At 40.0% G+C, this 24225-nt stretch overlaps 2 protein-coding genes and 1 long non-coding RNA gene across 12 annotated transcripts in view; 2 read left to right on the top strand and 1 right to left on the bottom strand.

Moving 5' to 3' along the window:
* IFT88 (intraflagellar transport 88) overlaps window positions 1-19332 on the bottom strand; it is a 57083-nt gene extending 37751 nt beyond the window's left edge. Inside the window, exons 1-13 of one of the 8 annotated variants that reach the window (XM_055703360.1) lie at window positions 19193-19332; window positions 15098-15281; window positions 12719-12812; window positions 11635-11697; window positions 10829-10885; window positions 9079-9132; window positions 7481-7544; window positions 7335-7404; window positions 5958-6048; window positions 2526-2630; window positions 1244-1346; window positions 479-593; window positions 151-382 (exon numbers count right to left, since the gene is read on the bottom strand). In XM_055703360.1, the coding sequence (XP_055559335.1) occupies window positions 151-382; window positions 479-593; window positions 1244-1346; window positions 2526-2630; window positions 5958-6048; window positions 7335-7404; window positions 7481-7544; window positions 9079-9132; window positions 10829-10885; window positions 11635-11697; window positions 12719-12812; window positions 15098-15117 (1068 nt within the window). In that variant the 5' untranslated portion in view covers window positions 15118-15281; window positions 19193-19332. Of the gene's footprint in view, window positions 1-150; window positions 383-478; window positions 594-1243; window positions 1347-2525; window positions 2631-5957; window positions 6049-7334; window positions 7405-7480; window positions 7545-9078; window positions 9133-10551; window positions 11698-12718; window positions 12813-13401; window positions 13937-15097; window positions 15282-19192 lie in introns of those variants that run through there. The other 7 variants (XM_055703362.1, XM_055703363.1, XM_027815592.2 and 4 more) reach the window with 7 other exon arrangements.
* On the top strand, window positions 19286-21502 carry LOC129735466 (uncharacterized). Its single transcript, XR_008731147.1, has 2 exons — window positions 19286-19371; window positions 19473-21502. It is a non-coding gene; the product is annotated as an uncharacterized LOC129735466 (long non-coding RNA).
* Window positions 21503-22317: 815 nt separating this feature from the next.
* CRYL1 (crystallin lambda 1) overlaps window positions 22318-24225 on the top strand; it is a 61603-nt gene continuing 59695 nt past the window's right edge. Inside the window, exon 1 of one of the 3 annotated variants that reach the window (XM_055703359.1) lies at window positions 22318-22493. In XM_055703359.1, the coding sequence (XP_055559334.1) occupies window positions 22462-22493 (32 nt within the window). In that variant the 5' untranslated portion in view covers window positions 22318-22461. The remainder of the gene's footprint in view (window positions 22494-24225) is intronic. The other 2 variants (XM_055703358.1, XM_055703357.1) reach the window with 2 other exon arrangements.

Genomic DNA, 24225 nt, shown 5'->3' with positions numbered 1-24225 from the left:
TTCTGAGCAGTGCTGGTAAAAAAAAAAAGTTATTTTAGATACACAAACACACATCAATTTACATATTCAGAACAGTCCAAGCATTCAGTGTCTCTTCCCCTTTCTCCTGATTTACCATATGAAGATACAGTTTATTTTGTTCAAACTTACATTTGGTGAAATGTATTTATCATCATAGTCCACTTCCAAGGGAACCGCAATCAGTTTTTGGAAAGCTTTTTTCATTTGCTCACCGTTTCCAACAGCAAAATAACACAGGATCAAGTTGAAGCCTGCCTTCAGGTTTGGGGACATACTCATTATATGTTCAAATGAAGAAATGGCATCAAAATATTGGCCAGTTTTAATAAATGCAACTCCAATATTTTGCATTATTTTAATCCTAAGTAAAGAAATGAGTATTAGGTGGTATTTTTAACTGTCAAACCATATATCCAAATGTTGTATTTCAGAACAATGCCTATTAGTAGAAACTCACCTCATCTCTTTGTGGACACTAGGAATTTGGTCTAGAGCCATACGGTAGAATTTTATAGCTTTGGAATAGTTCCGTTGTTTTAAATATATATTTCCCATATTCACTTTCAGTCTACCTATCAAAAGAAGTCAATGACTTACAGACTTTTAAAACACAAAGCATTTTAAATTGTTTCAGAGTGACAGAGTAGAACAGCTACTTAATAAATTTGCCTTCATTATAGGGTGCCAGTGTCCTTTTAAAGAAGCACTGCACAGAACAGCTTTCTATGAATTTTCACCCAGAAGGAGGTCAAGTAGTAATAAACCCTAGGAAAGAAGTATCATGTAAGATGTATTCTGGTTTTGATTGTGAATTGAGGGATGAGGTAGAGATTATCTAAGTGCTCTCCAGGAAGACAGCTGCAATAAGCATCTCTGAGAAAAGTGCACTGTAGGAGTGCACAACGCTAGAAGTGGTTTTCAAAAGAGGAAAGCTGAGTCAAAAGAGAACAAAAAAATAGTATTAAAGCAGACGACACAGTGTGTGTGGCATGAGAGAATTATATATTTGGCTTTTTGATTAGCTTAGCCTATGGAAAGAAAAGACTTAATGAGCTGGAGAGCCAAACCACAGTAAGTTATACCAACTCAGCGTTCGTTTCTGTCAAATGCTCTGTCTGTCAAACACAAGGGGTGAGATCTCTGCAAGTCAACACCACACAGGTGAAGTCCTCATTTTGAATGCCTGACAACCAATTTTATTCTACTTTGGGATGTTACCTACCTCCATTGCTGAACATCTTATTCTTCACTATAACTTGGTAAGTATTCAGTGCTTCAGCATACATTTCATTAGCAGCATACTGACTGGCCAGATTGAAAAGAACCTACAGAAAAATGGAATTACAGGTACAAGATAAAATGCTGCTCTCTCAACAGCAATAAACTTGAATTCATAAGAGATAATTTCAAATTAATTTTACCTTGGAACTTTTGCTCTTACCAGTTTTAAGCTTCCCATCTTTAATGCTCCTTTGTTCTTGTACATTGACATAAAGAAAACAACTTTCAAATCTACTTACTCTATGTAATTCTTTCATTTTTGTACTTACGTAGCATGACTTCTACTGGTAGTTAAGTGGACCTTAGACCTAAGTAAACACAATGTTATAATGCGAGGCTATTATGAAACATTCGTACAAGGTAATTCTCAGAAACTGCATGTAATTTATGACTCCCAACATGCGGAAAACGGTTTTACTACCTGTGGTCACTCAGTTTATGAAAAGAGAATTTTTCCAAGCTGCAGTTTCAAAACCCAAGTTCTGCTGGTGTCAGGTAAAACACCTCTGCATTTCTTCCCCCGCTTTACTCTCATCTTGACCATAAAATAAATTACTAGGTCTGCCTAATTCAATGTATGCATTGTAAATAATTTCCTCTACAGCACTACCTGGAGTATAACTTTAAATTCCCCCTAAGTATTTTTATGTATAGACATTTTTTAAAGTAGTCTACTATTACTTTGAAAACCAGAATGTAAATCTAGATACCTGCTTTAAGATTCAGGATTTAGAAATATTAATATGTCCTATTTAATGTAATACATTCTCTGTCACTTTATGGTTCAAGTTAAAAGCAATATCTGATCTCTCCTGTTTACTTCTCTTGGCATGTTACATGTTCTGACTATTTATTTTTGAACTAGAGGGTTTACTTATGTTTTGCATGTGAGTAGATAGCTGGAATAAACGTTCATGGGCATCCTTCTTCACTTAATGCTGATATGTGGTTTCTCTGGTACTTGAAATTGCAAAGGAAAACTCAATGATATAAAGCGATCTTTGCAAGTGTTAAGTTTTTAAATTCAAGTAATGCACTTTATCTTCATAAACTTCCCCTGCCCCCAAGTGTAGCCCGTATCTGGTCTGGTACACTGCTAGGAGAACTACAACACACATATACACACACACACACACACACACTGAGTCAGTAAACACCGAAATGTCTCTTTAGGAGGATTTTTACCAACACCTTTTACTCATTGAAGACTTCTAAGCACTTACTGAGTAAGTGAGGTCTAAGTTGATGTTTTCTGGAGTAGCCATTTGTTCACGTTGTCTCACCAATACTCTTTCCTTTCTTCCAGCCTCTTTTGCTTTTTCCAGAGCCTTAAATAAAATACTAGAATTTAGCAGTGCCTCGAATCTTATTAACAGACGATAACACAAACGCATATAAAACAAGCATGAAAAGAATATACTCATGCCCATTTTCTTTAGATGCACAGACTGTACCCAATGCCTGAAAAGTAGCAATATAACCACAGAAAGCTGTTAATTAGCAATAAGCAGACATAGTTGCCTACTTAGCTGTATAATTTTAAGGTAGTATAGTCACACTCATATATACACCAAAACCACTAGATTATGGTGACCCTAGGATATTATTCTACTTGTACTAATCATAGAAAGTGCACATGAATGCTAAAAAAAACCTCAAAAAAAACCAGAAGGAGAGTGTTTAGGCTTGGCATGTTTCCTTAGTTGCACAATCCCAGTGCAGGAAGGTGTTGGAAAGAAGAAAGTGAAGACACAAAAGTATGCTGTACATAAACCCTGACTAATTCTGGATGCTGAGAAAGTGAAGGCAGGAAATAAACATGCACGTCACACAAAGGTACACTGTATATATATATCTTGCATAATTCTGGATGCTGGTAAATTGCTTCACTTTATCTGTCCACAAATGGTATTTCACAAATACATTCACAATTTTAATAACTCCAAAATTATTGTTTTATCCAATTATAATCTTCTGCAGATCAGTGTCATGACCCTTTGTACAAGCAATGCTACAGGTCTACGAGTCCCACTAGCAGTTCTGTATGCCTCTGCAAGGGCGCAATGATTTTAAAAAAGTAATAGCTAGCAGTTAAGATAGCCATTTCTCAGCTAGTGGTGAATGATGTGCTTCAAGATATAGCTTGATTCTTAGTCCTTATGATAGAAGGCAAATCCAACTTGGCTGTTTTATAGATGTTGGCAACTTTGATGACTCCTGCAGGAAAATGGATATTCTGCTGGACTGTCAGAAACTAATACAAACATCCTAGAGGACCCTCAGAATGGTTGGGTATAGTCTACATAAGAAACAACCCTTTGACACTGAGAAGCAAAGAACATTCTTGACCATATATGCAAGAGGCTCAAGAAAAATGAACAAAACAGGTTAGCTCATCTCCTAGTGAAGACGAAATTCAGATATGATACGAGAAATAAATTAGGATAGGTCTGTAAGGATACTTATCCTAAATGAACATAACTAGATAGACTGCTTTCATACTCTCTGAACAGAAGCCATCAGCAGCAGGAAAAAAGTTTTATTACGAAAGTACAACATAAGAAAATCTTTGACAGTTTGAAGGGTGGACCCATCCAGTCTAAACACCAGATTTAAGTTCCACTTTGGGACCCAGAGTTTCACTATTAGAAACCTGGTTAACTCCCGAAGGAAGTAAACTCCTTACACTGTGGGCTGCAAGGTGAAGATATCCTAAGTGAAATCCTTCTCTTCAAAGGAGCTACAGGCTATTAGCTCACAACAGATAATCCAAAAATTATTGGAAAGGACTATGAGATAGACCAGGATTCCAGACAGTTGTTCTAGTAGGCACAAGCATAAAGGCAGTCCTCACACAGTACAGTGTCATCCTGATACTGGAACTGTCTAGGCTGATCTATCATAATCAAGATGATCAATGTTCAGTCTTGTCTTAATTTGATCAGGATCACTGGAATTGCTGCAAAACTGAAGAAAGGTATATACCAGATCTTTTGGTCAGAGAAACAAGTATGCATGCAGAGCACTGGAACAGGCTGGTTTTTGGTGTCTTCCTCAAAAGCAACAGATACAATGCTTCTTCGTAGTAGGCAAAAAGATACGGGATGTTACCCATCCTGAAAGACAGTCCTCAAGACAGCTTCCAGTCATAGCCTAATAGGGTGAACATCTTATCCTGTATTTGAAAAATACTCATACTACACCAGACAAAATCGTTGACAAGAAAAGTACATTCTTGCTGTACTAGTTCCAAAGGTAAATTGCTATCTTAAAGAAAGGAGAAAACCTCAAATCAGGTATGCTTCTTAATGGAACACTGGATATTTCTCTACAAAGGGCAGATTCTGCCACCATAACATACCTCACCATAACATATCTCACCTACAGTAGGCCTGAAACATGCAAATAAAGGATTACTAATTAAGAAATCTGCCAAATACACACAATTATATTCACAAATACAGACATTGTGTACAATGGACAAATGATGTAATTTTCCTGATTCATAGCAAAGCTCTATTACAGACCATATCTAATCTTTGCAATGAATTTTGGAGCTCACGCTCCAAAACATGAGAATTTGATCAAACCAAAGGCCATCTAGCCTAGGATCCGTATCGGACATTAGGAAAGATGCTTTACCCATTCTTGTACTCCAATACCTCCTCAGAATACACTCCTAGACTAAAAATTTCACAGCTCAAATGACTGTGCAAGAACCATCACCTCTCATAGCTTAGTTAATTTTTTCCCCTTATGGATCAGACGCCATCAACTTGAGAGGGAAATGGATTAGCAGAGAGGAAGTCTACATCCCTAAGAAGCCAATGTATATCTTTAATTCTAGCAGTTGAGCCTGCTCTGCCTCCAGTAGTTTAGGAGCTGGAGCTGGCCAGTCCAAAGCACACGGAATAAAAACAAACCTTGCCCTAAGAAGGAAGCATTACGAGGTTATTTTGACATACTGCAACCCAAGACTAACGTGCTTTACTGACACTGCCTTACGAAGGATACTAGTGTTGGCACTTTAGGGTTAGCTTAGCTTGGAAAGTCCCTTTGTCTGAAGGACTGAAAGAAGATGAAATAGTTCATCTTGATGCTGACCCCTTACAGTGGAACAAAAGCAATATAGTGTCTAACATCAAACAGCCCCTGACATGGAAGGGTACTGTGGAGGTGGCTTAAATGATATTGACTGTGAGTCCTGGATGAAAATTACATTATGTCAATGTCAATGAAACAATGTCACTCAGCCAAGATCCTTAAACATCTGAGGATCAAACGCTGTAGAGATACAAAATATAAGCCTGATATTGAAGAAGGGTCACCGACTCCCATAGAGTCCATAGGTTAGACTGGGCAGATCTGTGCCAGTATGACTAACTGATGAAACCCATTTGAAGAGGTCAATGGAGATACGGGGAAGGGAGGTTTTGTAACACTGAAATCTTTAACAAATACATACACAAGAAATACACAAGCTCCTACTTTTTGTTTGCAATACAAGGTACCACTGGATTAAGAGAGTCATAAAAAAAGATAGAATTTAAGATGATTTTAATAATCTGAAATGTCTGTATCCAAGTCAGTTTGAAATATCTATCTATACAAATCATTCTTCACTGAGAAAGTGAAGTGAAATCCAGAAAAATTACCAATTTCAAGTCTCCACAGCTGTTAGCAATGCAGCTTTCTTCAACCAGTTCATTCACTTTTTTTTCCAACTGCCTAATCTTCTCTTCTGAACTAAAATAAAAATAACAATAAAAGGATTAACACTAATAATGCAACTTGCAAATGCTAAGCTAAGCTTTTACACAGGATTCCTCAGTAAAACAACAGAGATGTATCACATGTCACCACTAACTGGTTTTCCCATCAAAGAAAACAGTGTGAAACTATGCCCAGAGAACATCCTCCAAAGAGAGCACATTCACACTTTTAATCTGAGAACAGAGACCTACCAAAACATAAATCCTTCTCCAAGAACAAGACAGACAAGCCAAATTTCACAGACCCAATTTGTTCAGGAGAAGTAACGATAAACGAACAGATGGGCTGGTAAACCTTTCAAATCAAACACCTAGTGAAATGAAATATTGTATTAAAAGCAATTAATGGAGCTTTTATTTGCATACATATACTTTATAAAGTACAGCTTACAAAAGCAGATTTTAATAAAATACCATTCATCTAGATTTTTTTTCCTCAGTTAAATAACCAAACATTTCAGTAGGATTCCCTTTTCTTATATGTAGAGGAATGAAGCTGGGTTAATTATCATTGATAATCTACAGCTGTGAGCTGGCTTCAGGGGCAGGGGGTTGGCCGATGTAGATAAGGTGCAGCTGTGGCTGGTTCTGTTAAGTGGTTGGGCAGCCAAGGAAGAAGCAGAGAGAGAGAACGTACACCCGGGGTGAGGAGAGACTAGGAGAAGGCAGCAGAGGGACTGGCATGAAGAGTATGTTGGTATGAGATGGCAGAAGATCTTGTTGCAGCCAGCTAGTTTGGAGAGTGCTGCGACACATATATAGCTATATTTGAGGAATACAGCTTTTGTATTGAAAAGCTCAATGACTTTTTCTGAGCAAACTCACATTCACACCAACCTGTAAATTTTACCTCAAATGCTAAGGTCAGAGTGAACAGAGAGAAACAGCAAGCAAATACCCCCCAAGTTCTTCCCAGGCAGCTGCAAGAATCATGGCATTCCTTGCCTGTCACACACTCTTCCGTAATCCTCCACAATTCTATATAAGTATCACAGCATTTGTGTGGCAACAACTACGTCCAGGCTGCTGAGCTACAGTCAGAACCAGAAATCACTGAAATCAGAAGTTCCTGAAAGTCAGTGCAACTACTCTGGCAGGTCAGCTAACCACATGCATAAATGTTTGTGGCATTAGTCCACAAAGTGAAGAGTTTGGCCCTTTGAGATTTTAAAAACATCTAGGCAGTTAAAACTCTACCCATGTTCTTTTTTATTTTTAACGTTAATTTTTTGAAATAATTTAATGCAAAACCAAACAAACCTGTCAAAATTTTTCGTTTCCAGAGGTGGAGCAGGACCTCTTGCTTGGCCAAGAGGATCAAATGAAGAACCTGCAAAATTAACAGAGTACTGAAAATTGTAAAATAACGCCTCTCTCCAGCAGCTGGCAATTTCTACAAACTGTACCTCTCATAGCTGCCTTAGTGTAACCTGCGGCATGCACTGCTGTCATTGGTCGAGCAATGCCATCCTTAAATAAAAAGAAAGACATACTAAAATCATTTTCCTAAAAAAACTGGTTGTGGACAGCACAGACATCAGTTACATATTACAAAACCTTTAAATACAAAAATCAGTTGTTACCACTTCATTAAACTGAGTATTTTTTTAAAAATTTGTATTTCTCAACTATTATAGATCGTAACTGTCTGTCTACAAAATAGGGGAGCAAACACTGTTGGGAAACTGTAACTGACACAAAGAAACACCTACTACTTTGTGTAAATTTTATACATATTCAGAATACTTAATTTCAAAATCAAATTATTTTTAGGAAATTCTTAAGAATTGTTGGTCTTGAGATCTGTAGCGTACTCTAGCTTACTGTCACACTGTTTTAGAACTCAGTTGCTTTTTTTAATTTTTATTGACAATAAAAAGAATCCTATGAGATTATGGATCAGAATGTTTTACTTAATCCAAACCAAGAGAGGCACAAACTACAATTTTTTTATTTATTTGTAACTTCTTATCAGACAATGCCTCCCAACACAAGAATGTCTGACCCCACCTCATGCCAGTTTATTAAACTTTCTTGTCAGGACACTGAGTGCACTAACCAACCTTAACAGCCCTGACCAGACTCACCTGGGGCTTCCAGCCACACACCATACCCACACGTCCAGGAGCTTTATCTAAGCTCAACTATGATCCCTCGGTTTCTGCCTGAGCTTTGTTGGAAGACTACTGATTTCTACATCAGCCAAAGCTATGCCAGGCCACAGAGTCCCTGGATCCAGATTTCAAACTGAGGGCTGACCTCCTGGATTGATCTGAGCCTTACCTTGTCACTATGGGCCTGGCCAGCAATCACTGGTTCTAACCCTGGCCCATGCACTGACTTTTTGGCTTGACCTTGGACCTGCCTCATCACCATGATATTGCCTTATGTTCTGAACTTCTGGTTGGACATGGCCAGTATTTCTGGGTGGATCCTATTTGCCTTGCTCAGGTATTGTAGGACTGGGTCCTGGCTGGTGAGGCCCCGGCACTGCTGGCTATGCAATTTCCCCCTAGGCTCCTGGGTCTCCTGTTAGGGACTAGCCCTAGTCTTGATGCTCCCTGATAATTCCCGTTTCCCACCTGGGCTGAGACAAAAGAATATAGTCACTATAGATATATTTAATGTTAAGTCAATATGCTTAATGGTTGTGGAAGGAAAGTAATTGGTAAATTGCTGCAGATTCTTATTAAGAGTACGTAAGAAAAAACATGAAAACCAGAATCTACTTCTCTTCCCTATTTTAATGAAAAACTATTGATTGCATGTCAGTAAGTGTTAAAGAGCACTACGCTGGTATTGCTTCCAGCCTTGTGCTCAAATAAAATACTCATCACAACCCTCATGCCTTCTGACAGTAGTATTTTCAAAAAAGGACAAATTAAAACACTGTAATATTTGTATTATTTCAATAAACTTCTAAATACTTGTATCAAACATAAACACTTATCAGAAATTTTCATTGTTCCAAATCAATACAACACATAAATATTTAAAGTTTTACCTGTATAGCTCCTGTCATTGGTCTTCCCATAGATGAAGTTAAAGTTGTCTTTGACTACAAAAATAAGTAAATGTTTGAAAGTAGCATTCACAGAGTATTAAAAGCCTGTAAAAGGCTACGTGCAGTCTTCCCAACACCGAGTTTTAAAAGTCTATCTAACTCTCACGTAAGTTCATAGCAAAGTTCCCTTTTATGTTATTCATATGCAATATACTACCAGGGCCTGGCAGACTTAAAGATGTTGGACACTTCAGTTAGCACAAATTCACAATATGGTTTTTTTATGTGTTTGGATATTTGTCAGACCTTCCAAAAAAAATTACACAGAAATTTGAGGCAGCAGTACTTTCCATTATTAAATTATTGAAACTACTATATTTAAATTGAACAAATAATTTACACAAAATACTTCAGGAAGATTGACTACAGCTGATAAGAGATTAATACTGCGATAGATTAAGTCATACTTCCATGCACATTTATTTTACAATAAATACAATTTAACTTCAAAGTGCCAATGGGTCTTTTCTATTAGCTGACATGTCATATACCGTCCTTCTGTAGTAGTTAAAAATGTAAAGAAATAAACGTTAAATATTTAGTGGTAAGTGCTAAAGGTTGCTACAGATATATCATACAGACAAAAATAAGGGGTTTCAAGCCATGAAAAAGCATTCTCCTAATTCCAAGTCAGAGGCCTATGTTTTACTATTTTACCCACTACCCATCCCATCATGATTTTCATTTTTTCTGCTAAGGCTGAATCTACATTAACAAGAACTGTAGTGTAGGAGAAGCAAATCTCCAAAGTGAAACAGGTAGTGCTGGTGTGGAGTGGACAATACTGTGGATGTTTCCAGCTCTACTATTGCAGATAAAAAAGCACTTCCTAAGGATAATAAAGGCTGAGATGTTTATGCACTCCTTTAACAAGATAGCTTTTCCTGTTAGAGTGTAGTCCTACACTAAACATCTGCAAATACAACTGCTAAAAAGCACTCAAAAGGAATATATGCAGAGCAGGTGACAGAAGGTTCAGAGTAAAAGGTTGTATTTGGATGACATAATAGAATGTAGGTGTTCTTTAGATGAAACTGTCACCCAGCTAACTTGTACGAGAGATCTAAAGCAACATGACATCTCTTCTTTATTTGTCATAAAACTTTCAGGAACTTTATATCTAAGAGCACTGTCTTTTCAAATTTGACAGATACAGGCCAACAGGTTAAAAATGTATTGGGATGAGGGGATAGTGGATACATCACTAGTGCGTAACTTCAGTTTCCACAACAAACCAGGTTAATGTATTAGTGATTTAAGAGTTACAGTAGGTTAAGTATACCAAAGAATATAACCAACTTTATTTTGAAAGGTGATTTCAAAGCCTGTATTTTTAAGACTTTCACCTCAACTTCCAGAAAACCTTCCCAAGCCCAAATAACAATCCACACTGCAAGAAAATCAGGTTAATACCTTGGAATCTACTACCTTATGCAGTACAGAAGTTGATTTGCAGTATGGTTTGGGAGAAAGAGAAAAAAAAAAAAAAAAAAAAGAGGAAAAAAAGTCAGTAACCATGCCTTGACCAGGTGCATTATTGTGAATTAATTAAAATTAACAAATACATGTAGTTCACTGGAAAGACATACTCAGATAAGAAGAGCTCACTTTGTGCAAGGGATTAAATGGCAAATTTAGTTTTTGGTAAATACCTCCTTTTCATTAAGAATACAACAGAACAAAAACCTACCCCAAATCCAGTAGCTAAAGGTCTTGAAGCTGATGTACCAGGAATTTTGGCTGTCACCTGAGTGGAAAAACACCCAAACCCCAAAAAACTCCCACCAATTAAGACCTATATGCGTTAACTGTTAGTCTTTCTATATAGTTTCTATAGTGAATTCACAGAAATAATGCTTCAATTGTGATAGAAAGGATTCTGATTGTAGTACCAGATTATTCAGGCAAAGCAGTAATATCATTTGGTCAGTTCCAGCTCTTCTTTAGACATATAGTATGTACTTCTGAAGTGCAGGTGCCAAATTTATACCTAGTTTTGAAAACTGATTAAGTCACAGCTAAATTAAGGTAAGAAAATTAATATAAATTACATGAATATGGAGGGGAAAATTGTCAGAATAGTAATACTCAGATTTCTAAATCCAACTGTCTAGTATGTATCTCAACCTTGTAATTGTATGTCAGAGCCAGTAATTCTATGTATAGAATATTAAACAAAGTCCTTTCAGAACATATCATTTTGCTTTTTAACAAGGTTTTATCTTGTTTTATCAAACAAGAATACACATTTTCAACCAAAGTTCCTTGTTTGCTCTAGCTTAACTCCAGAACTTAATGGAACTTGTGCTCTGCTAATTTTTTACTTATTTTTCATACAAATAACTAAAGTCTGTATCTTAATGTTAATGGTAGACAAAGAAAAAAAGAAAAAAAAAGATACAATGTTCCGCAGACAAGTTTGTATCAGTGCCAAAATTACAGCTCAGGTTCTAGAGAAGGTCTACATTACTGCAATGTATTTTAAAAGGTACTTACAGGGGGTCTTCTACCATGACTTGTTCTTGCTGCCTGTTGAAAAGCTACATCATTTTCTAAATCCTAGAAAAGATAAAATAAAAACATCAACCCTTTTAAAACCACAACACCCAAACTCACAATTTCAGAATCTTAGGACCACTAAAAGCAGATGGGTAAAAAATTAACTCTTCCAAAAATAATTGACCTGAAGATAGCTGAATGATAGGTTTTACTGACAATAAATAACAATTATATTATTTGGTCTATCTTTTTTAGTATTTTACATTAAGAAATGTAAAACCTCATTATTCTATGAAAAATAAAAACACACTTCTCAGTAGAGGTTGAGTGATAAGATGTAACCTGAAAATTTTATTTCTGTCCAAAAGCTTACTACTAGCACTATTTCTAAATTCTAACACTGATGCCTGTCATGCCAATACATTAAGAGTTCTCATATCCCTAAGGTCACACTGCAACTACCACGAACTTGGCATTGGGATTTCATACAAGATGCCAAGTCTTGCAACAGTGGTCCTGCTTTGAGCAGGGTGGTAGGTTTGGATCAAATAACCCCCTTTTGTTGTTCCAATGCTACTACACCAGCAGTTACCAGAAAGTGGTCTGCAGGCTTACCTTAAGTCTCTACCAATTGCAGAGACCTGCAGGACTCCACTCTACTGTTACCTCCTTCAGCCGCAGCACAGCAAGAGATCAGAGACCTACCAACCAGTAAGTACCCTCTTTTGTCAGAAAACCTCCTGCTGCACACTGTCTGGGAAACACCACATTGAACATGCCTAAATGTGAATATGGCCTTCAAATAACTAGGATTTTATACTTTGTAGATTCTAACCATTACAGCATATGAGAACTGCTACAAAAAGCACACAAGTGTTTTGTTGGAATAGAAAACTATCAAAGAAATAACTACTCAAAAAGAGCCTGGTGAATCTTTATATTAATTTCTTGCTAAATAAAGAAAATTTCACTTCAAAGCAGTAGTACATTTGTACATTACCATACCCAGATGTTCTTATCTTGTACTTAGAAGTTACAATCTTATGGATGGGAAAAGATGGGAAACAGCAAATATTTTTACCTCTGTGTCAAACGTGGGATTATAATCATTGTAGCCAGAATAGAGATCGTCTTCATCAATCTCAGGAGCCAGATGCACATTTTGCATCATTTTTCTGTGAAACATTTAACATGCCAAATGTTATCTCAGTGGTTTTATATATATCTTTAAAAATGTAAAATATAAATAATAACAAGGTTTGCCCAAGTTCAGAAGAGCTCCAATTTAATTTTAGTTTTTAAATCACTGTCTTTAGAATTAAAAATAAACTACAATTTGTCATAAAAACTAGGATTCACCTATAAAAAATGGTAAATGGCACCATCTCAGAGAGTTGTTTTGTTAGGTATTTATAAAAATGGTTTTAAAGATATTTATCATTAAAACTAAATTATCTTATCTGTATTACTTTTAGGACAGTATCTTTACATTCTCAGATAATCCAGATTGAAGATAACCCTTTCACATTCTAAAGTTTGCCTTTGTTATTAGGCCAAACCATAGCAGTCTCATGAAAGACAGTTCTTCCAGTCTCAAATCTTCCTTCCTTCACCTGTGTCTGTGCATCAGCACAGCCACAACTATTTTTGACACGCAACGTCCTTCATATGATTCAAATGGTTATTGCAAACTAGAATTAAAGAAGCCAGGGTGCCAATGTCTTTCTTCACAAATACTTCAGTGTCTAGTAGGGCTGCCCTCACTTAGCGTCCTCAGTGCGGGAAAGACCACAGAGGAGGTCCCTCTTTGCCTGGCTACCTATCTGCATAAAAACCTTAAGGTAACATTTGATGTCACCTGTATCGCAAAGCACACGCCCTTTCGCGAGTCAGCCCTAGCCAGGACCAAGCGCTGCGCACCCTGCCGAGGGCCGGGCCCGCTCCAGCGGGAGAACGTCCGCCGCTGCTTCCCGCTGGGCCGGGGCCTCCCCCGAGCCGCACACCGCGCACCGCGGCCCGCAGCCGAACCGCGGGTTTGCCGGGTTTCCTCAGTCAGCGCCCGAAGCGGGGCCGCCGGCAGCGACGCGCCTCCAGGGCGGCGGCGAGGCCGCGCTCCAAGGCAAAGCGCGGCAGGCCGGCGAGAGGCTCAGCGAACCAAGGCGACGATGCCAAAGCCCTGACGCGCTGCCACACGGCCCGTTCGCCGGCGGCACACGGCCCGCTCTCTCCGCTCCGAGCACGGCACCGGCCGCCCCAGGCCCAGCCCGAGCCGCGTTGCTACGGGGGAAGCCGGCGGACGCGACCCCCTAATGCACCGCGCCTAGCCGCCGGGGGAAGGAGGGGCTGGCGCCGGGGGGGCGGGGGGCAGGGCGTGCGCGGCGCTGGCGCATGCGCAAAGCGCCTGCCGACGCCAGTGCCCCCCGCGCTGTGAGGGGCCGTCCCTGCGGCAAATGGCGGAGGAGGAGGCCAAAGGCTCTGTGCCGCTCCCAAAATTGATCCCATCGCTGTGCTTCTGCTGGCCGCCACGATCGGCTTGGGCATGCTTAGCCTTCGGTTAGGAAAAAGCCAGCCAACCCTCGTTTCGGCAAAAAATTCTGTCCTCTAAGATACCTAACTGCTGGGAGGAACCCCCCACAAATCCAAAATATTTCCATGACCATCTTTTAGGTGGGACACTACTGCTCTGAACTCTCCCAGACACATTTTTTCAGGTGGATTTGTGTTGATTGCTAAGCTAAAGCTAAAATGCGAGCTGAATTTGACTTTTTGCTTGTTGTGGGGCTTACTCTGAACTGATCCTGCAAACATTTAAACATACACTCGATTTCCTGAGTTACATTACGCATGCTTCTAAGGTGGGAGCCTGTGTGCCAAGAAATAAAAGTTGCCTTGTGATGGCCATACAAACAAATTTTGTTTCCCACTGTGCTTTCTTCACCTTTGGGAAGAGGCACAAAAGCTACTGTGAAGGATAGCAGACGACTCAGACTGCTCCGCAGGCTGCCTACCTTTAGTCCATGGGGTAAGGAAAACATAAATGGAAACAAGATCTATTATCTGCCAGACATTGCTGTGTGCAAACAAAAGTCTGTGATATACTGATAATATTTGCCAATTTAAAGGGGAAAATTATTAGGATAAATGAGTTAGTGTTTCTGAAACATTAAACAGCGTTCAGCATGGGGGGAAAAGACTTCTCCATAATGGGAAATTTAGGATTACTGGGTCATAGAATAATTCAGGCTGGAAGGGACCTCAGGACACCTCCCATCCTTATACCTAGTTTAAATTTCTTTGTGTCTCTTCCCAAGAGTAAAGCCAACCTGCTCTCACTTTATGGTGAAAGTTGGTATTTTATTCTAGAGATTTGCTATTGTGACAGATAAACAAATCTACTACGGTAAAGTAAATGGCTTCTCGCATAGCTGTCAACCCTTGTGCCCAAGCATGTGTTCTATACCTGAGAGTATCTCTGAACATGTTTCTTCAGCTTCAGATCATTGCTGGCAGGTGCCATCTGGAGCGTGGCAGGGCTCCACCAGCAGGCAATGCCATCAGGCAGCAGCCACTGTCTCCGCTCAGAGACCTCATCACAGTCACCACTCACTCTTGGGGTGCTCAGCAACACCATTTCTTCCAGTTTGCTGAGAAAAAAGGAAAGGCTCAATAAAAGAAGTCAGTAAAGCTTCCCATCTGCCATAGTGTCTGAAACTAAATAAAATATTAAAGGCCCTAATGTCTTAGAAAAAGATGATTCCTAGTAACTTTTTTTACTGCTTTCTCTTAGCTGGTATTTTGGAAACCTGGTCAAGTCTCAGGTGATTTTCCCACAGCAAATCATTACACTCGGGAAAACTTCCCATGCCTAAATGGGAAACAGAATAGAGCAGGGATCTCTGAACATGCCTACAGTATTTTTGAGAGAGAAAATATTTTACGAGACCAATTGTAACCTACCCCTGCATACAGTGCAGAATCAGTCAGAACACCCTTTTTATGGTCCGGGTTTGTGAGCATTATGCAATGTCAGCGCTTTCTGCTGCTCACCTTCTTTCAGCCTCAAAGTCCTCTCTGAAGAGATAAGGCACAGAGGATATGAGTGAAAGGTCTTTCTACTCTGGCTCCCAACAAGAGAAACAAAGATAACACAAAGAAGTATTAAGACATTATCACTTCTTGCATTAACCTGTTCACGTTCCATGCACGAACCACTTTCACACAGAAACTTTAGACTTGGGACCTTTGGACATGCCAATCTTTATACCTGATGTTTCTGGAATACAAGTATTTCACAGAATAACAGACTTAAGGTGGGAAAAACTTTCAGGTGAATTACTTGAGTTACAAATTATGAACTTCAGCATAAGAAATATATAGCCATTTTTAGCCCCCTTTTTCTGCATATGACTCCTCATATATAATTGAGCCTATGGCTTTGAGATTTTTCTGATGGTCCCCAGACACATACATATGTATCCGAGCAGCAGTCATGTTCTGTGGCAGGATCCCTAGCTCTGCTACCCAGCTTGTCCATATCAGGGACCTGGGTATACTGGTGCCCAACATATTCTAATGTTTCAGCCCAATTATCTAAGGCAGTCGAAGGCATCATGATAAGGAGGCAATGCATCCATCTTGTAAATGTGATGATGCTGAGACACCACTGGAATCTGACCATGTTCATATTACCAAACTGTCTTACCCTCCAAAACTGGGAGTATACATGCAAACCAGCTATTGTATGGTCCCTGACCATACTGAGAACTGTTTGGGAGCATGATAACTAGCTAACACTGTAATGGGCTATTTTAACCCCAGAGACAGACAGCTTCAGTGTCTGGTCCATAGGAGCACGCTGGTCAGGAGTCTGGGAATACTTCTTGGCCTGGCTCCTTAGGCCTGTCAGTCCAGCTGACAGCTACTTCTGATATTCTCACAACAACATGAGAGTCTCAACAGACTCTATATTTCTAAAAGCTGTGTCAAGCTACAATTATTTTTTTCTGGGGCTATGAAGTATAAATAGAGCTTAATGCATGAAGATTTAACACAAATCCCCCAAATCTCAGGATCCTTTGTGGCAACATGGGACCCTACTCATGGGTTGTGATTATAAGACATGTTCTAACAAGATCATGCTACAGGAAGAAACCCTTACGACGTAAATGTCTTTACTGGTGTTGGCTAAATCCAGAGGGCAACCTGGAACATGAAGGTGGAAAAAAAAAAAAAAAAGAAAAAGAAAAAGAAGAAAATTTAGCATACAGCCCCAAAAATGTTGTATGCTGTGAAATCCTGATCATTTAAATTTGATTAAGTCAGCACAGTCACTAAATGAAGTTGTTCCAGTCTTTTCCCATCTGATTGCTGCCCTAAATCAGTCCTCTGACTGGCATCAAGTTAGATGCTTGTGCAGCTGAAGCAAACTGGTTTATGATCAGGTTTTTCTTCAGTTACCTTTCAAGACGTGAAGTACCTGATCCACTGAATTCAGTGAAAATTTATGGCAGATTAAGGAGACCATGAAGCTATACTTAACAGTACTAATTTCTTTGCCTTTCAGTACATGGTAAATTTGTCTTTTTGCAGTGGTAACATTGCAAACAAGGATTCAGACAAACTGTTCCAGGACCTACTGACTTGGGTTCAGGGGTTACTGGCCACTGTCTGCCTGTTTTAATCACTGTTAGTGTGTACCTTACCCTTGCTCTGGCCGTTTAACTGTTTGCCTGATCAACCCCTAGTTGGTGTTTTTAGAGAACAGTCTAAATTGAAAAAGTAATTCTCCCATTATAATATTTAAAAAGTAATTTTTAGCATTGAATTCTGGACTGACCAGAAAATCTGCACAGATTTTCTGCTGTCATGCAGAGACCCTTCAGCTAGCTCAACTGCCATAAACAGTGAATCTGCATTTAACTACTCCTCTGGGAATGAACAGATCTTATCAGCATACCTCTAAAAATTACTGAAGGGAAAGAAAATATGGAATGCATTTAAAATTAAAGCCTTCCTAATACTTAACCTTTCTAAACTTTTTTTTTAGTTGAAAATTTAAGAATTTAATGGCAATTGAACTTAATGGTAACTAAATTTATTTTGAAGACAATTAAAAAATTAAAGCCTCAAATCATGCTCTTCCTACACTTGAAAATTCAAACTTCAGCTGTTTAGTATTTTGCTGACTGGTCTATGTTACAGCCTTGATACTCCAGGCTCACTTATCAACAGATGAAATGTTGTAAAAAGAAAGTAACTGCATGTTACTTTCCTCTACTATTAAGTGTATGAGCAGTATGGGTGTTAGAATCTTTGTATATTAGCTGTATATATTTCTGTGCTGTTAAAACCACATCTCTGTAGCACTTTTTAACATAAAGTTCTTCCAGTTAATGTTTCCCAACATAGAAACAGCAAGTTAAAGAAGCCTTTTGTCTCTTGTAGGAGATTTAAAAGGCAGTTTTATGTTTGCGATCTCAGAGTTGGTGCGCATAAGCATCTATAAATTACATTAAGATAATTCAAGTTAGAAAATAAAGTTTCTAGAGCTACTCTTGATGCGATAAGTACAAGGATCAGATTTTTTTCAGGGTTAGGTTCTTGATGAGGATGTAATTAGGTAAAAATATTTTATGGAGTTATATTGAAAGTTTTTAAAAGAGCTATTTTAAAACAGTTCTAAAGGTGGAAAATATTTGGTGTAGTTCCGCTCTGAACATCAATTTACTATATAGTCTGTATTTAGTAAAGAAGTAAATTAATTTACACAGAATTTGTAAACAAACAAAAAGAATAGAACATCACTATGAAAAAATACATATGTTACAAATAATATATCTTGTAGTTGGGAGTTAAAAGACATTTGCAACAGGAAAATTATCTTGTTAACAGGTATTTTTACTGTTAAAGAATATAATTCCATCTAATTTTGCTAAATCATATTTTTGTAATATCTATTTTACTACTATTTAATTTCTGATTCCTGTAGATACCTTCTTTAAAAATTAGCACTTTAGCAGTATTGGTAGTATTTGCATCAGACCATTTGCACTGTGAAATCCCACCTAAATTAACTGCACAAACTACTAGCAATAATTAAAACGATAGTTTTAGTTGTAGCATAATTTTAATATAATCACTAGTTATAGTTACAGTATGCAAACCATTAGTTAGAACTCTACAGAATAGGAATAAAGTTATTAAAGGTATAACTTTAAGGTATTATGTTTTCTGAACCATTAGGATCATAGTAGCAATGTACCACAGCCCATTACAAAAGAAATGTACATTGTTTGCTCTGGTAAGCAAGTAATGCATTAAACCAATCTAATACTTGACAAATGTGAACTATGCCTCTGTTTCCATCCCATGCCAAAAGCTCAGGCTAAGACACTGTTATTTTAGAAGCATACAATTCCTTTATTTTCTGCAAGGTGGAATTAACATCACCTTCATATTGCACCTCCTAACAGCTCACAGTTAATGCTAGTTATTTCCCCTTGTTCATGACATGCCTCTTTTATACCATCCTGCTCCTCCCCTTCAGTAAACTCACCACCTCTCCACAGCCCCTCTCCACAGCCAGTAGCAGACTACAGCTCCTCACTGGGGCAGTGGAGGAGCATGCTCAATAGAAAGAGACTAAAAGCAGGGAGGGATCAACTTTCCAGCTCCCAACACAAGTTGAGTCTGCTCGCACTGCTGTTGGACTTAGAAGAAAAATTATATATGTTGGTGAGTGAATATTTGCTCCACTTGGGCCTCTCCTGCTGCCAATACAAGCCCTGCTTTTCATTCCCTAATGCAGCTGAGGATCTTTTACCACATTGTTACAGGTTTTTGATGTCTCTGGGCTTAGGGTACCTTCTGCTCATCCCACGTGAACTGCAGAAGAGGAAGGGCAATCACTGTCCCTTGTTTGTGGAGGCTGTAAGTCCTGGGCCTAAAAACTCTTATGCTATTACGCAAAAATGAAACTATGCTTTTTTTTTTTTTTTTTTTTTTTTAAATCATGTTTTCTTCCCTTGACTTACAATTTTGAGAATTTAATTCTTTATCTTTTTGTTGGGGTCTGCAGCGGGTCTGCAGACAAGTTAGTTGACTTCAAAGACTTAGCCGTGTACCTTTAAGACAGCCACAAACTGTCAGGTATGTAAACAGGGTGTGAAGAATCAGAGCTTAGAACCGCAGCATACGGGCACCTACAGCAACAGCAAATAGCAAGCAAGAAGAAGGACACAAAAACCTATCAAGGTCTAACACCTGCACTGTCTAAGATATACAAATAGTTTGTATAAACAATAAAGGCCATTTTGTCTGAACCTAGCCACGCAGACATAGTGTTTCTTTTCAGTCCGCCTCAACTTTCGTCACCGCATCTTTTCCTTTTTTCTTGCAAATTACACTCTCCACTTGTGATCTGTTCAGTTTGGACTCATAAGTGTGTCTGGTCAACACAAACATTGTGGAATATTGCCACTGTCACACGCTAATCAAATAACTGATCCAAAGCTATGCGGCTTTGTGACTAATATGTGGATTATAATAATATAGTTCAGATATCATTGCCACTGGCCTCTTGCTTTGCTCACCAGCAGAACTTAAAGGTGCTCTAATTATCACAACTATCGTTAGCTCTCAAACCTCTGTAGTATGCCTCCTGCAGAGTTTAACTGAACTTTTAATTCTGCTGAATCCGTTTGTCTATCTGTAAAGGCTTTTGTCTCTAATAGTCTTATTACTTAAGACAACTTAAGGTACAAATACACATCTCAGGAGGTAAAAGATATTAAAATAACTGATAAGTACTTCCAAATGGGAGAGATTGTGAAGTTATTCCGAAAACTGTTTCCAAAGCTCAAGAGACATTAATTTTATGTTCTAGGATTCTAATATTTTTTTTTAAGTAAAAGCTTGAGTACACAAAGTAAGTATACATCAGTTGCTTCAGTTATACTTTGGCTAGACAAAGGTCTTTGTGTTTGTAATGTGTGCTAAGTCGTGCCATTTTGAATTAGTCTTCAAAGGAGCAAAATTGGTACTTGCTAAAATCATAAAACAATGCTTTCTATGCCAGCCTACAGAAGCTACGAGCAGCAGAACTGGCACTGTGTCCTGCATCCTTCTCTCCCACTTTTTAAAGTCTTCCTGTTGGCCCAGTTATGACCACTTTGCTCCACCTACATTTCCCAGCTACTGGCAGGTCTAAGGTTACCTTTGTGGTGTTAAGGTCAGGAAGTCAGGGAGGTACTAGTTTGGCTTTCCACCTGCTATCCATTGAGTAGTTTTCATGAAGCCTTACGGAATTTATACTTTGAAATTTCTGTTTCCTTGATAAATGTGGCTGGAATTAGCAAAGTGCTGGTAAGGGGGATGGACGTCAAAGTGATTATATGGTCTTTCATTGTATTTATTTCTTGGAATCTAGAAGAAATGATAGCCAAACAAAGGTTGAAACGATAACAAAAGCTCACTGAACTTCATCGGTAACTATAAAACATTGATTCTGGGAGCAAATGTATTATCTTCAACTTTTTTTTTTTTTTTTTTTTTTCAGAAAGCCAGAGAGACAGAAAAACTTGCAAGTATTTCTCAGCTTTGTAAAGAGTACAGTAATATAATCTTTGATAATAACTAACTTTGTTAACTTTTGTTTCCTTTCAGGAATATCCAGCATGATTATAGAGCAATATGCAAATGAAAAGCAACTACGCAGAATTAGAAAAAATTGGCAGCATGCCAACAGGAACAGTAGATGTTGTAGAGCAGCTTAAAGAATTGTGTTGACATTGTAATACATTTTTGCACAGTTTTGAAAACTTTTTCTACAAAAATAAAGGACAGTAAAAATATTTTTAACTCAGAATTCAAGAAGAAAGTATTTTTAAGAATAATAAGGCCTTGCTTAATGTGAAAAAAGTATGAAATTAAGTTTCAAATTTGAACTTTACTTTGGAAATCATTTGTGCCCTTGTCAAAAAAAGAGGGCAGTGGGTTTGATGTATTCTAGTTGTTTTTGGCCAAAGTGTGCCCGAGCCTTTGCATCTCCAAAGGCAGCTGTGAATCCCAAGGCCTAGATTCTACAGGTGTGTTTCAGGTTCATCAGAGCTCAGCTGGGGGTACCTGGAGCCCTTTGGTATTACATGGCTGCAGGGGCCTGCCCACTTTAACGGCTGGGTAAAGTCGTGGCCGTCACCCAAACCTTTGTCATGTCCCACCCTGAAGTGGGTACAACAGGTAGGCCTCCTTCCCGGCAAAGGCCGCTGTCGGCCCCTCATCCGGCAGGCGACCCCCTCCCCTGGCACCGCTCGGCCCAGCCTGAGGGCGGCCATGCCGGGCCTGCTTGCCCGCGGGGAGGGCGCCCAGGCGGCGTTGCCAGCGCTGCGAGTTCGTGGGGAGGGCTGTGCTGATACCGCGAGCGATGTCTGGGCCGGGCTCTCCCGGCCTGCGGAAAGCGAAGGGGCGCGCCGGGACTCGCCTCAGGTGAGAGCTGCCGGTAGGTGAGCGGGGGCGCAGAGACCTGCCTGCCCCCGTGGCCGTGCGGGGCGGGGACCGGCAGCTTGCTGGCAGCGGGGCCGCTCTCGCCCCGCCGTGCACCGCCTCGGGGCGGGCTCTTCCCGCCTCAGGGAAGCTACGGCCGCCGGGCGGCTCAAGTAGCGGTCACTGAGGGGCGCGGAGCCAATCGGAGCGCTCGTAGCAGGAGCCAATGGGGGCGGCCGTAACATGGCGGGAGCCGTAGGGTGAGGGGCGGGGGTGTATTAAGGCAGCGCTGGCTCTAGCAGCACCGTGCCGGCTCCTTGTCCCGCCTCTCTCGCCCCCGCAGGCATGGAATCCTCGCAGGTTGCCATCATCGGCAGGTAAAGTCTCTCCTCTGCCGCGGGTAGGTGCGGCGCCCAGGGAAGGAGGTGCCAGGCCAGCTCTGGGAACGGGTGCCCGGGGACGTGCGAAGGGGCTCGGGCGCGGCCTGGCCTGCGGGAGCCGCGTTCGCCGACTCAGCGCGGCGGGGGAGGCGCTCCCTCAGCCAGCCTTGCCCTTACGGGCGTCGCATATAGCAGCGAGGGGCTCCCCGGGGGTCTGGCCTGTGTAGCCCGTGCAAGGGAGAGCAGGGTTGGGGTAGGGGCAGGGGAGCAGCGCTAAGGAGGGCTGGCAACTGCGGGGGGCTGAGGAGCCGGGGGGATGCACCTGTTTGGGTCGTTAGAAGGAGTGTCCTTGCATCAGCCTCTGACAGCTCTGTGCTACTTTAAGCAAACAAACAAAATCCCAAAAAATGAAGCAAGCGACAAACCAGCATCCACTCTGCTCGAAGTCAGTCACCCTGTAGGTCTGAAAGACTGCTGCCCTTTTCCACTGCAAGCGTTCTGTGTAAGTGCAAGACGGGAGAGATCTGAGCACAGCTTTAAAAATCTGTTTGTCAGCTATGTCAAGAAAGTCCCAAGTTTCTCTTGGGCATGCCTGCAGTGATACATTTTTATCACAGGATACAGTGGCATTTCTGACCTGTGTGGGAATGCGTTGTTTCATCCTTTTCTTGGCCTAAACTTCCTGAAGTTCTTTATTTGAACAATAATCTTCTGTGGGGAGAATATGTGCCAGCGAGTAACAGCCCCCTACGTACCACTATAACTTGGTGCTGGAAGTGTGGGCTGCAACAAACTTTATTAGCAAGACTGCTTGAGGTCTTGGAATGTGTCTCGGCACCATCTTGTGATGGTGACGAAGCTGGCGCTTAGTGGTGGTGCTGGTAGAACTTTCATTCCCCATAGGTGTGTGAAGGGTCAGGAGAGCCAGGCTCTCGCTCTCTGAGGCTGCTGTGGCACAGGTGCACTGAAGGCAGAAAAACTGTTTATGGTAGCATCTGCAAAAGTTCTGTGAGCAGATCTGGTCAGTAATACTTCATCGTTGGGCCCAAAATGACAGCACTTAAAGCATCAAAAAGCACTGTGTTGGGGTCAAATATGCTAACATCAGATTCTATGTTGCTGTTGCGTAGGATGGACTAACAGCACGGGTCTGATACCTACTGTTGACTTACTTTGTGCACTCTGTAGTTCAAAAGAAAAACAAACCCTACAATCCTAAAAACTTGTATTAAAATAAAAGAAGCTCTTTTTTTGGGGGGGGGGGGGAGCTCAAACACTGATTTAAGGAAATTTCATTTAAAAGTGCAGTTTGGGAGAGATGATCCTAATTTATAAAGATACTGGTAGCTCAGACGTGCTTGTTTAAGTGATGCAAATGCTCTTATTTTAGAAATGCTCTTATTTTAGAAATACTTGTTAGCCAGGAGGCTATAGTAGGTAACAAACTTTGACCCATACCTTACCTTTTCCCAAAGTGTATTGGTTCTGTAGTTTGCCTGAGAACTGCTGAGGTCTGAGCTTACTACAGTGGTGCGTGGTTTTTCTTTTAAATGGTAAGTTTTGAGAGAGAGCTTACTGTCCACTTAAAAGGTGAAATTTTGCATTTAGTGGGTTTTTTTTGTCCCAATTATTTCCACTGATTTCTGCTGTTTCCTGAAACTTCCTGTTTTTGTTTTTGGGTTTTTTTATATATATTTAAACCAAAGGCTGAAGATGTTCCTGTTTTCCT

This window comes from Falco cherrug, chromosome 2 (assembly GCF_023634085.1).
Source record: "Falco cherrug isolate bFalChe1 chromosome 2, bFalChe1.pri, whole genome shotgun sequence".
Taxonomy (NCBI): Eukaryota; Metazoa; Chordata; class Aves; order Falconiformes; family Falconidae; genus Falco; species Falco cherrug.
The sequence above is the reverse complement of the archived record's forward strand: the minus strand, read 5'-3'. Positions and strand labels throughout refer to the sequence as shown.